The sequence below is a fragment of the Gadus morhua genome, chromosome 20, assembly GCF_902167405.1.
Source record: "Gadus morhua chromosome 20, gadMor3.0, whole genome shotgun sequence".
Classification (NCBI taxonomy): domain Eukaryota; kingdom Metazoa; phylum Chordata; class Actinopteri; order Gadiformes; family Gadidae; genus Gadus; species Gadus morhua.
In genome coordinates this window covers 24042888-24056277 of record NC_044067.1, presented here as the reverse complement: position 1 = coordinate 24056277, position 13390 = coordinate 24042888, and the positions used below count along the sequence as shown (strand labels likewise).

Genomic DNA, 13390 nt, shown 5'->3' with positions numbered 1-13390 from the left:
CTGCGCTATCCTGGTTCATGTCCTACCTGACAAATCGCACCTATCAGGTCACATGCAATGGCTCCTTGTCCAGACCGTGCACTCTCGACACTGGATTCCCTCAAGGTTCTGTAGTGGGACCCCTTCTGTTCTCCCGAAATAACAGATCCCTGAGCTCCGTAATCACATTACACAGTTTCTCTTATCACTGCTATGCTGACGAGTGACGACCCTCAGTTATTCCTCTCTTTCCCCTCCTCTGACAGCACCCTGATTGCAACACGCATCTCAGAATGTTTGGCAAACGTCAACACTTGGACGACCGCCCATCACCTGAAGCTTAACCAAGGTTAAGCTTCAAGACTGAGCTCCTAATGCCAGGGAAAGATTGCCCTCACATGGACTTACTGGTCACTGTCAAGGACATTGCAGTATCTCCATCACCAATGGCAAGAAACCTCGGTGTGGTACTGGACATTCAGTTATGCTGCACTGCAAACATCACCGCGGTGGCCCGATCCTGCAGATTTGCCCTCTACAACATCCGCAGGATCCGGGCCCCTCACGAGGGAAGCAGCTCAGCTCCTGGTTCAAGCGCTCGTCATCTCATGCCTTGACTACTGCAACTCGCTCCTGGCTGGACTCCCTGCCTCTGCGATCAAACCTTTGCAGCGTATCCAGAACACTGCAGCACGCCTCGTGTTCAACCTACCAAAATTCTCCCATGTGACCCCCTTTTTCCGGGACCTCCACTGGCTCCCTGTAGTAGCTTGTATCAGATTCAAGATAATAGTATTGACCTACAAGGTGGTTGATGGAACTTCCCCTGCCTACCTCCAAGCATTGGTCAGACCACACACCCCAGCTTGAGCGCTCAGCTCAACTACCTCAGCTGGACTCCTGGTACCGACATCGCAAGAGCAAGCAAAGGTTGATCATCAAAGTCACAACTCTCTCTGTTTTACAGCATAATACCCGATGGCTACAGTATTAGACCTTATGGCCTCAGTGTATTAGACCCAATGGCCACAGAATTAGACCCTATGGCTACAATATTAGACCCTATGGCCTGACAGCATTATAACCTATGGCCTCACAGCATTAGACCCTATGGCTTCAGCCTTAGACCCTATGGCCTCACAGCATAAGACCCTATGGCTTCAGCATTACAGCCTATTGCTACAGCATTAGACCTTATGGCTAGAGCATTAGACCCTATGGCATCTGCATTAGACCCTATAGCCTCACAGCATTTAACCCTAATATAATTATTTGCATGAACCTAATGTTGTATGATGTAAAATAGCTAAACAGGACAAAAGATATGTCCGGCAACAACATAAAAACAGGGGCAGCATATTAAGTCAAGTATTTATTGACTGACCTTGAAAATATTGTCTTACAAAAGCAAAATAAGTGGTATGAAATTGGTACATAGAAATACAATAATTTTACATTCCTTAACATTGCACAAACGATGTCTTTTCATGCACAAATTAAATACAAAATCAGCTGAAAATACAGCATCTTGGTATTTGTTCAGATTGTAGGTTCAAGAGCTTTCACAACCTTTAAAACATTTCAAAGAGAGTGCCGTAAAACTACCTTGGAGTTGGAGTTGAATGGCAATGTTCACCCTGCCAATAGCCGCAAATCTCATCTCAATCTGTGTTACACGGCTCAGACGTAAAAAAGAAACGGGGCAGGAGACAGCGCGACAATCCACATTTCTTGTTTTAATTGCGTGAAAAGCATGAATCAAACTGATCTTGGCATTCATAGAGCACAACACAAATCAAATCTCCCGCTGCGTTTCAAGGAGCCAGGCCCACTTTTATCCGGTTCACGGGGACACGCCCAGTATGCGGGCACACTCCAATTCTGGAACATGTGGGACCAGGCCTATGAGAGCAAAGGCAGACAAAACGAGTAGCACACAAAAAATGACAACTAAAAGGCCAATGTGGCCGCAACAATCTGTCACACCAGTCGATACCCAAGCAGTGCTGTCTGTCTTGCCGCCATCAGGGTGGAAGAGTAGGCAGGGGTAGCAGAAGACTGCGTTAGCTTCTTCACAGCCTGCAAGTCAGTTTTGACATCATGACATGTGTATGACATCACCCCCCATTAGACCCTATGGCCTCACAGCATTAGACCCTATGGCTACAGCCTTAGACCCTATGGCTACAGCATTAGACCCTATGGCCTCACAGCATTAGACCCTATGGCATCATAGCATTATACCCTATACAGCATTAGACCCTATGGCCTCACAGTATTAGACCCGATGGCCACAGCATTAGATCCTATGTCTACAGCATTAGACCCTATGGCTACAGCATTAGACCCTATGGCTACATCATTAGACCCCATGGCTACAGCATTAAACCCTATGGCATCACAGCATTAGACCCTATGGCTACAGCATTAGACCATATGGCATCACAGCATTAGAACCCATGGCCTCACAGCATTAGACCCTATGGCTACAGCATTAGACCCTATGGCTACAGCATTAGACACAATGGCTACAGCATTAGACCCTATGGCCTCACAGCATTAGACCCTATGGCCTCACAGCATTAGACCTTATGGCTACAGCATTAGACCCTATGGCTAAAGCATTAGACCCCATGGCTACAGCATTTAAACCTATGGCTACAGCATTATACCCTATGGCTACAGCATTAGACCATATGGCCTCACATTATTATACCCTATGGCTACAGCATTATACCATATAGCTACAGCATTAGACCTTATGGCTACAGCATTATACCATATAGCTACAGCATTAGACCCTATGGTTACAGCATTAGACCTGAAGGTGTGCTTTGATGTCCAGGCTCCGGGGGGTGCTGGCCCAGATGGATGAGGGGCTGGTGGACCTGGCGGAGCTCAGAAGAAACCTGGAGTTGGCTGCTTCTGTCCTGGAGGCGGTGTACGTCGATGAGAGCAGGTGGGCCCAGAACAAATACAACCCCCAATGCAGAGAGGACCCTCAAAGGTTACACATGTTGACAACAGTGTGTGTGTGTGTGAGTATGCTTGTGCGCGTGTGTGTGTGTGTGCGTTTGTGTATGTGCCCCCACAGACGTCTGCTGGATACTGAGGATGAGCTCAGTGAGCTGCAGGCAGAGTCGGTGCCAAGCGAGGTCCGCTATTGGCTGGCGTCGACCTTCAGCAGGAAACTGGGCGTGGCCCGGCGCCGGCCGGAGGAGAAGCCCCGGTTCAGGAGCATCGTCCACGCCGTGCAGGCTGGCATCTTCGTGGAGAGGTGAGGGACAGGAGGAGAGTTGAAAACACCTTAAAGGGGTGATATCATGCTTTTTCGACTTTCCCATTTGCTTATGTTATATGACGTATGCATACAAGTTTTACGTCTGCTAAACTAGAAAAATCTAAGTCTGAGCCAGGGGGATAATTTGCGAGCACCAAGAATGCCCCTCAATAAGTGCGGGAAACAGCTTGATTGCACTCAAACTTTACTTCCGTAATAGTGTGACGTGGGCGTCGCAGAAGTCCCTCCTCCCGGCAAGGTTTACAACTTCTCGGGGGGGGGTGAATTTGCAGACACACACGCGTTAGACCAATCGCAACCGAGTGGGCTTGCTGATCAATCCCAGCCTACTCGGGAGGGGGGCCTTTAAGCAACATGATACAAATCAGAACGTTTTTGAAAGACGCTGAAATTGGTTTTGCAGAAATATACAGTGTGAGAATAATAAGTTGTATTGTTTACAGACAGGCATGTAACCATATTCTAGAAGTACCTCCAAATGAATGTTATTAACCCTAAAAGATTATTAAATGGGATCTTTAAAGAATCTACAGCCAGGAACCCAACACTGCTGGTACTATACTCTATAATGTATAATATATAGAACATATGATTTAGATTATATTTTCTGTCTGTCTGAAGGATCTACAGGCGTACATCCAACATGGCCGGTCTCACCTACCCTCCAGCCGCTCTCGCCTCTCTCAAGGTAAACAGGATGTGACATCATAGCTTTTGCCTACCTGGAGTGCTGGTGGCGTTGACAGCTTGTGAATGGTTGTTTTCCAGGAAATAGACAAGTGGTCCTTTGATGTCTTCGTGTTCCAAGAGGCGACCGGAGAACACGCACTCAAGTTCCTGACCTACGACCTCCTGACCCGATATGACCTTATCAACAGATACAGGGTAAACACACACACACACACACACACACACACACACACACACACACACACACACACACTACACACTACACACACACACACACACACACATACACACACACACACACACACACTCTATACCCACACACACACACTCTCACCCTATACCTACACGCACAAACACACACACACACAAACACACACACACTATACTCAAACACTCTATACCCCCCCACACACACTCTATACCCACAAACACACACACTCACAGTGTCTATAAAGTGTGTCCATTGCATCATCCGGTAGAAGGATTAGAGCAGCTTATTTACGTGGCCCACAGGTTTATGTTCCTGATTGAAGGACGTACCAAATTTCCTGGTTATGGATTCAGGGGAGCAGTGAGTGGAGGTAAACCCTCCAGGTAATAAGTTCCGAGCCAAACACAGTAACTGTTTTTGGTTTGCCATTATGGAATATGGACTATGGATGTATAGATGTAGATTGGGGTGCTTAATCAGGTTGGATGTTTTTCTTGGCTTAAAGGACAGGTACAACTGAACATGTCTGTGTGGTAGTGGTAAGAGACGCCCCAAAAGTAGCTTGCCAGAGGTTCTATAAGGGAGAGCAGAATAGGTCTGGGTATTGTTCCCTGGGGTGCACCACACAGCGGTTTGAGTGGATAAAGAGGCTAAGGGTGTTCTACATTATATATTAGCTAAGTATATATCTTGAGTAGTCTGGGATGTAACCAGCTGCCAGGGAGATGTTTAGACTCTTTATCCAGCTGTTTCCAAACTGAGACAGGGAGTCTCCAACAGAAGGTTTGAGAGAAGAAGGGAGGCATAATGTTGGATCTGATACCGTTGATCCTGGCAACGCTAAACACAGCAGAAGATTTTGAATGTTTTGAAGATTATTAAGCTTCTCTAAAGTCCTAAATAGAAACCTGGTTTTGCCTGTTGGCTTAATCAGTAATAATAAGCTAAGTAGACAGCTCATGATTTCTTACGAAGGGACGATAATTCTTTCATGTGTAGATGGTTGACAGCTCGGTCCTTCTCCATCTGCACTCAGCTTTTTCTCACATTCAGAGAGGCTGTACATAGTCAGATACATAGAGGCTGTATATAGAGTCAGGTACATAGAGTCTGTATATAGAGTCTGTATATAGAGTCAGGTACATAGAGTCAAGTACATAGAGGCTGTACATAGAGTCAGATAGATAGAGGCTGTACATCATGGTTTCTCAACGGGGCCCCTGGGGGGCGTTCGCACAACCTAGGGGGGCGCTGGGAACGTGATTCCATTTTTGGTTTAAAAAAAAAATAAACTTTTTTTTTAATTCTTTTTCTTTTTTGGGGTGAAAAAATAGGCTACCTGAAATAAATAGCCTATTTTCATTTATTGGTTTCTAACCCCTCTACCGTCTCAGCTACTTTTTACTGTCTATGCGCAGTGGAACAGTGATAATACAGCGTGGTTCGGTCCTGCACACGCCCGGACTCCCGTTACATCAGCTATAGTCATGATCTCTATAGTAACGCTGATATACATAACCCAAGTTCGCGGGTTAACAGTTCAATAACCAACACAACACAATCAAACATGGCCGATAGCAAGAAAAAAAAAAAAAAAATGTTTTATAGCCCGTTTTCCTCCTGCCTCTTGTTCAGTTCCAGCTGCTCTGAGCGTAGTCTCCACGAAAAGACCGTTGCATTTCAAATACAAAATATATAGGCCTAATTGGGCCTCTGCGTTCGATCTGTTTTCGTGGAGTCCGCGTTGCCCGGGCCGCGGTGCCCGTGGTTCCTGGGCCATTCATTCATTCGTTCACGGGGCACGACGGGAGACGTGGCGGCCGGGAGTCGCGGGAGTGCCCGCACCGCGGTCACGGTGAATGAATGTTCAATCCAACCATTTCTCTCTCTCTCTCTCTCTCTCTCTCTCTCTCTCTCTCTCTCTCTCTCTCTCTCTCTCTCTCTCTCTCTCTCTCGCTATTAGTGACCAACGCAAAATCAATGAAAAACGATGCATTGACAACTTTAAGTAATATATCACGAGTGTGAGTGGGGTTGTTAGTTTATTTTATTGGGGGGGGGGGGGGGGGGGCGCCAGAGGATCAGGGTAAGGTCAGGGGGGCGTTTGCTCAAAAAAGGTTGAGAACCACTGCTGTACATAGAGGCTATATATAGAGGCTGTAAGTCAGATACATAGAGGCTGTACATAGAGGCTGTATATATAGGCTGTATATAGAGTCAGGTACATAGAGGCTGTATATAGAGTCAGGTACATCCAGTCAGATACATAGAGGCTGTATATGGAGTCAGGTACATAGAGGCTGTATATAGAGTCAGGTACATAGAGGATGTACATAGAGTCTGTATATAGAGGCTGTATATAGAGTCAGGTACATAGAGTCAGATACATAGAGGCTGTATATAGGGTCAGGTACATAGAGGCTGTACATAGAGTCAGGTCCGTAAAGGCTGTATATAGAGGCTGTATATAGAGTCAGGTCCATAGAGGCTGTGTATAGAGTAAGGTACATAGAGGCTGTATATAGAGTCAGGTACATAGAGGCTGTACATAGAGTCAGATACATAGAGGCTGTGCATAGAGTCGGTATATAGTGGCTGTATATAGAGTCAGGTACATAGAGGCTGTATACAGAGTCAGGTACATAGAGGCTGTATGTAGAGGTTCATTCAGGGGATGAATCAGCACATGATAAAGACCTGGTTGATAGGGGATCAATGGCATCTCAAGTACCTGAGCATAAGTGGTTGAATATGTTTGATCTGTGGCTGGCCCTCCTGTTGAGCATCAATTAAGCGGAGCACATTTGATTGGTCGAATTTGAAAAGGTAAAGTAAATGTGAGAGAAGATGGTTTATGGTCAGAATTGCAGTCCTGAGATGGATGCAGGGACCAGGATTATGTGCGGGGCCGGACATTTGCTTTACCACCTTAATATAGTCTGCATAATGGTTGCAGGTTGAATAACGACATTTATATTTAATCCCCTACAATAATAACTATCTCTATCAAAATGGAGAATCAGTGAGAACATGGGAGAATGTTTGGTATTCGGAGGGGGGGGGGCATTACTACCTTAGACCAGGCCTCGACACCACCCGTGTTGAATAAGTGATGACGCGACACATTGGTAATCAAGGCGGCACAGTTTGACTCGACATGGCCGAAAGTGCCAACGGAAAAAAGCCATTCCAAGCCCCCATTGTATCATGTGTGTTAGTGCTTATGGTTATGCTCTGCCAAGCCACCGTGCGATACAGTTGTGTGATGTGGCTTTTTACTGCCTGTTTCAGTGCCTGCAACGTTACCTGACCATTAAACGGTTGTGCATTGTGGGTAGTTTGAAGTGAATCTTTGGCCTTGGATCGGCAAGGCAATCCGATTTACTCTCTTAGCCCCCCCTAAAATTTGATTTCTGCCTACATTAGTGCTTCAGATGGTCCCAAAGACCACTGCTAAAGACCACAAGTCTCCCACAATGGCCAGTAAGCCTCAGTGAGTTCAGAGAGCTGCATTCAGTGGACAGAGCTCACATGAGCATAGACATATTGTCCATCCCAATATGAAGGGTGGTGAAGACATGTAGTACAAATGTTTTGTCTGACAGAGATCTACTGTGAGTCTACTGTGTTAGTTTGACAGGTGTGCAATGTGTATAATGTGTGTCTAATTTGTGTATAATGTGTGTATAATGTGTGTATAATGTGTGTTTTATGTAGATCCGGTAGTGGGTTGGTTCCGTACATGGAGGCTCTGCCGGCACGCTAGTGTTTAGAATGTCCTTGTAACGTTTATGTTTATACCAATGTGTAATAATGTGTGTTATGTAGATCCCGCTAGGTGCTCTGGTTCAGTATGTGGAAGCTCTGGAGGCCGGCTACAGCAGGAACAGGAACCCCTACCACAACCTGACCCACGCTGCTGACGTCCTACAGACCGCACACTACCTGATGCTGCACACTGGAGTCATGGTATACGTTATGCTAACACTATACTTTATTAACACTCTGGACTCATGGTATATGTTATGCTAACACTATACTATATAAACACACTGGAGTAATGGTATAGGATATTCATATTCTTTTTTGCAGGTTTATCCCTATAGGTTTATCCATATTTTCAGGTTATCCATATAGGTTTATCTATAGATGCATACACCAAACTGAGTGAACAACACAACACCCGGAGCCCGTCCTACCTGGGCCTTGTCTGGTTGGAGGAGGTGAATGCGATGCATACGCCACAGGCTTCCATTCTTCCTCCCAGCTCTGGAGAAGGACGCTTCCGAAGCCTTGCATGATGCATCAGCTGAGCATTGCTGTCCTATTGAGGGTCCTGCATGGCCCGCACAGGAGGAGACGACAGCGTAGTAAACCATGGGGCCTGCTCCACCTCCCAGACCCTGCAATGTTTCTCTTTGAGGTCACAGAGCAGCTTGTCCTTTTTTGCCCGCCAGGGAATAAAATATACAAGCTGGTTGACCATCCTGCGAAAACTCCTTAACTAACCTTTTGAGGTGGCATTTGTGGGCTCCTGCATCTCTCACCACCCGTCCACATTCAGGGTGAGGCCTGCTTTGGAGCGCCATGCTCTCCCCACCCCCACACCAAGAGGTCATTTATGTTGCATACCACATCTTCTATCCCCTCGATGACCTCATCCCTCACACTGGGAGTGTTCGGGTGCTGAGGCAATGCTGCAGGACGAGGGTTGAGGTGAATCCACCTGTAGGTGCAATGAATGCCATGTACGGCTGTTTCCCCTGCAAGTGGAATTCGCCAAATCCAATGTTGCGATCCAGTTTACTGAACAGCGCAGTCCTACAGAAGACGGCCTCTGGTTTCAGCTTGACGCTGCAGGTTTGTTGTACCTCACTTCGCCCACTGACTGGGTGTTGAGGGTCTCCATGTCTATGCTGTCGACACAGAGGATTAGCCTCAGGGCTGAGATGGCCGGGCTCCCGTGTTTCTGACCCCATGGACCCCCTGGTGGACCCCCAACCCTCTGGTTGGCTCCTATCCTCATTCAGTCTGGCCGCACCACCAGGGGAATCCTGCCTGGACCGAACTAGTCTGGGACACAACGGTGACATCCACTGCTGTGTCAAGTTGTCAAGTTTGAGAGATATGTTTTTGTCCATTATGTCGAAGACCACGGTATATGAATCAGCATCCATTGTCACAGAGCCTAGAAGAAGCTTTCTTCCCCTTCCTCAATCCCATGCACAGCTTACCCAGCAAGGGCACGGCACTTTGCAGCAGGCCGGGCCCCCCTGCTAAGGGGGGGCATGCTTGCCCCCCTGCTTAGAGGGAAGCGGGCTGGACCCCCCTGTTTGGGAGGAGACAGGCCGGGCCCCTCTGCTTAGGAGGAGACAGGCCGGGCCCCCAAGCTTAGGAGGAGACAGGCTGGACCCCCCAGCTTAGGGGGAAGCACGCCGGCCCCCCTGCTTAGGGTGAGGCAGGCCTCCACTTTGGGTCACTTGCAGCTTTTTGGATTTCTTCCCTGACAAATGTGGGGCTTTTATTTCTGAATTTGCTAATATTTGTCTTTTCCTTTCGCCCCCTTTTTCTTTAGTACTCTGTCCACGAAGCTAACATCCCTCTGTGATTCCCCACTGTGTTGAACCGCTGTTTGATCTCCTTTCATTGTCCTCCCATGTTAACAGATAGATCCATGCCTAGAGCCATGTGTCTGCCAGCAAAACCACCATCCTGTCCCTGATGCAATCACACTGCAACGCTCCCTAACTCCAGGGCCCTGTAATCACCGTCAGACTGCACAACGCAACAGTCTGCCATGCTTCTTGCTTGCACATATTTAAAAGTTTATTTTTCACTTCAAAGAAAGACTGAAAGCCATCCCTCACTTTAGTGTATCACTGAGCTTTAATGAACACTGAGCCTCTCAGAACATCCTCAGCTTCATCTCCCGTATAACAGATCAAAGTATTCACCTGATTCTCTTCAGAGCTTCTAAAGTGCTCGCTCCACAGAATCTCTCCCATTTCTGTAACCAGCTAGTCGACGCACGACTTGGAGAATTATTGTAATGTGGCCATTGTTATAAAACTTGGGGAGCGAGTTGAGCACGCCAAGGAATCAACCTATTTTTAGGGCCAGCCCTAGACAAAGGCATTTGACTACTTAATCAACACTTTCCAAAATACATAATATGTGCGCTGATGTATTTCTTAAGATGTCGGAAAATGACTGAACAATTTTTGATTACAATCTTTGCAAATGTTCACCATTTGCTAGACTAATTTACTAAAGCATACGTCTGCACTATGCACACACTATATCGACACTCTATGTCCATATATATATATATATATATACACAGTAGTGTGTGTATACCATATCACTGTGATATGGTAGTGGTAGAGGCAGTGTTGATATAGAACATTTACATTTAGGGCATTTAGCAGACGCTTTATCCAAAGCGACTTACAATAAGTACATTTGTCATAAGAAGTGCATCAATATATCGCTGTCGGTACAGAAAGGATGTTCATAGAACCAAGTGCAAGTACCACAATCGCTAGTCTAAATGTAAATGAAAATGTATAGTATAGTGTGTGTCATGGTATATATTATACTATATTCACAGTTAATAAGGGTTAGATATGTGTATAAGGGTTAGAGTCCTGAGTTTGTTTGTATAAGGGTTAGAGTCCTGAATTTGTTTGTGTAAGGGTTAGAGTCCTGAGTTTGTTTGTATAAGGGTTAGAGTCCTGAGTTTGTATTTTGTATAAGGGTTAGAGTCCTGAGTTTGTGTGTGGGTGGAATTCTCCCATAAGACTCGATCACCGATAAGTATGAACAGGATTTATTTAAATAACGACATGGGAATATTTTGCATGGTAAATCTTTGGCATGAGCCTCGTCACTGATCCAGGGTGACGTGCGGACTCGGCGTATCCTGCCAGGACTAGCAGGGGCGGAGCCTTCCCCTGGACAAGTAGACTGAGGCCGACCTGGTGGTGGTGGGGTGGATGGAGGTGCGTCGAACGAAGACCTGAGCAGCAAAGACATATGTTAGACTACTCTTTATAGAGCAGGTGTAGGCAGGTTATTGGTAGCTGGTGATTGGTGATTGGCGGCCAGCCGCGCGTGATTTGAGTCCTCCTGGTAGAACTACCAGCAAGCTTAACATTTCTCCCATAAAGACTCGATCACCGATAAGTATGAACAGGATTTATTTAAATAACGACATGGGAATATTTTGCATGGTAAATCTTGGCATGAGCCTCGTCACTGATCCAGGGTGACGTGCGGACTCGGCGTATCCTGCAGGACTAGCAGGGGCGGAGCCTTCCCCAAAAGAGAGGACGTAGGCCTTCGCCAGAAGTAGGAGAGAAACTCGGCATGTCCTGCCGGGACTGGCAGGGGCGGAGCCGACCCCAAAAATAGAATAGCGAAAGGGGGTAATGAGACCATACATACCCGCGTAGAAGAAGTGGACAAGGATCTATACTGCTTCTGGAAGATAAAAGGCCATACCCAATATACAACATATTAAGAGTCAATCATACATAACGTAAAACGATAAGCTTAAAACCGTCAGCGAGATCGATGAATCACGTAAAAGCAATCGACTTAAAATACCTCAGCGAGATCAATTAAAATTTAGAGCACTCTGCAGCTGTTACGCAGCGAGCCACGAGTGCTTTCGTGCTGTACCAACTGCCGTGGTCGATTCACTCTCCGGGGTCGCTGCGTGACCTGAGTGCTTTCGCGTTGAACCACCGATGTGGTCAACGAACTCACGAGTGCCCTTGATGTGCCACCGACGTGGTCACGCACTCACCGGTGTTGCTGCAGCAAATATTGTGAAGTTCCGTGTTGAACACCGACGTGGTCAACAAAATCACGAGTGCCCTTACTGTGCCACCGACGTGGTCACGCACTCACCGGTGTTGCTGCAGCAAATATTGTGAACTTGCGTATTAAACACCGACGTGGTCAATGAACTCCGAGTGCCCTGCACTTGAGCTTTTGATATTATGCCACCGACGTGGTAATTAAATTTCATGTACCTGAGTAGTGCCCACCGACGTGGTCAACGCACTACCAGGGTTGCTGCAGCGAACGTGGAGTTCTGAGTTGTACCGCACCGACCGTGCGCAACGAACTCACGAGTGCTTGAGTTGTTCCCACCGACGTGGGCAACGCACTCACCGGATTTGCTGCAACGAACGTAGAGTTCCGTGTTGTACCGCACCGAACGTGCGCAACGAACTCACGAGTGCTTGAGTTGTTCCCACCGACGTGAGCAACGCACTCACCGGGGTTACTGCAGTCAAACCATGAGTACTAGATAACGTGCCACCGACGTGGTCATACTCACGAGTGCCCTTGATGTGCCACCGACGTGGTCACGCACTCACCGGGGTTGCCGCTGCAACCTTGAGTTTTATTTTCCTATTTACGCCACTGACGTGACAGCGAACTCAAGAGTGTTTTCTAGATGATCCACCGACGTGGTCACACTCGCCGGGGTTGCTGCAGGTTAACTCTGAGTTATGAAACCGAATTTTTGCTTTATGAATTTAGTACCTGATAACCACCACCATCAGTAGTTTGCAAATAATGTCGCTTTTAGGCAACGAAAATAATGACAAAATATCGTCATCACGAACCTTTATCGCGTGAGAAAGAAAAACAAACAAACGAACAAACAACAAACAGGACGCAACGTGCATGCTGGGCGTGTGACAATAACTGTAGTTAAATACATAGTGCAATATATTTCGATAACACTAGAAGAATATAGACGTAACTAAAACGAATAGACTAAAATAACAGCTAGACACTAAGACTAGAATAACCCTGGAATGGAAACAGGCCGCCAGAATAGTGTTGCTTTTGGCAATGAAAATTATGACTAAGAGTCGTCATCAACAAGCCTTTATCGCGTGAGAAAAACGAGACTGGACGCAACGTGGATGCTGGGCGTGTGACAATAGCTGTGATTAAAAGCATAGTACAATATAGTTGGCGAATAAAACAAGACTAAAAAGTGTTTTACGAAAATAAGACTGCTAAAATGTCTCTTCATTTTCGTTGACCTAAACTAAGCGATAAAGACTTACAACGTTATTTTGTTCAACTGGAACTTCAACTGTTCCAGACATAACATCAATTTTCAACCGTTTACCTTATTTAACAAAACTACGCACTTGTAACTTCGATAATATCTAAATGGA

General features: G+C 46.5%; 1 protein-coding gene across 1 annotated transcript in view; it reads left to right on the top strand.

The window, feature by feature from the left end:
• pde1a (phosphodiesterase 1A, calmodulin-dependent) overlaps nucleotides 1-13390 on the top strand; it is a 60928-nt gene that overhangs the window by 29542 nt on the left and 17996 nt on the right. Inside the window, 5 exon segments of the mRNA XM_030344122.1 lie at nucleotides 2825-2938; nucleotides 3074-3256; nucleotides 3902-3968; nucleotides 4049-4165; nucleotides 8010-8150. Coding sequence (XP_030199982.1) covers nucleotides 2825-2938; nucleotides 3074-3256; nucleotides 3902-3968; nucleotides 4049-4165; nucleotides 8010-8150 — 622 coding nt within the window.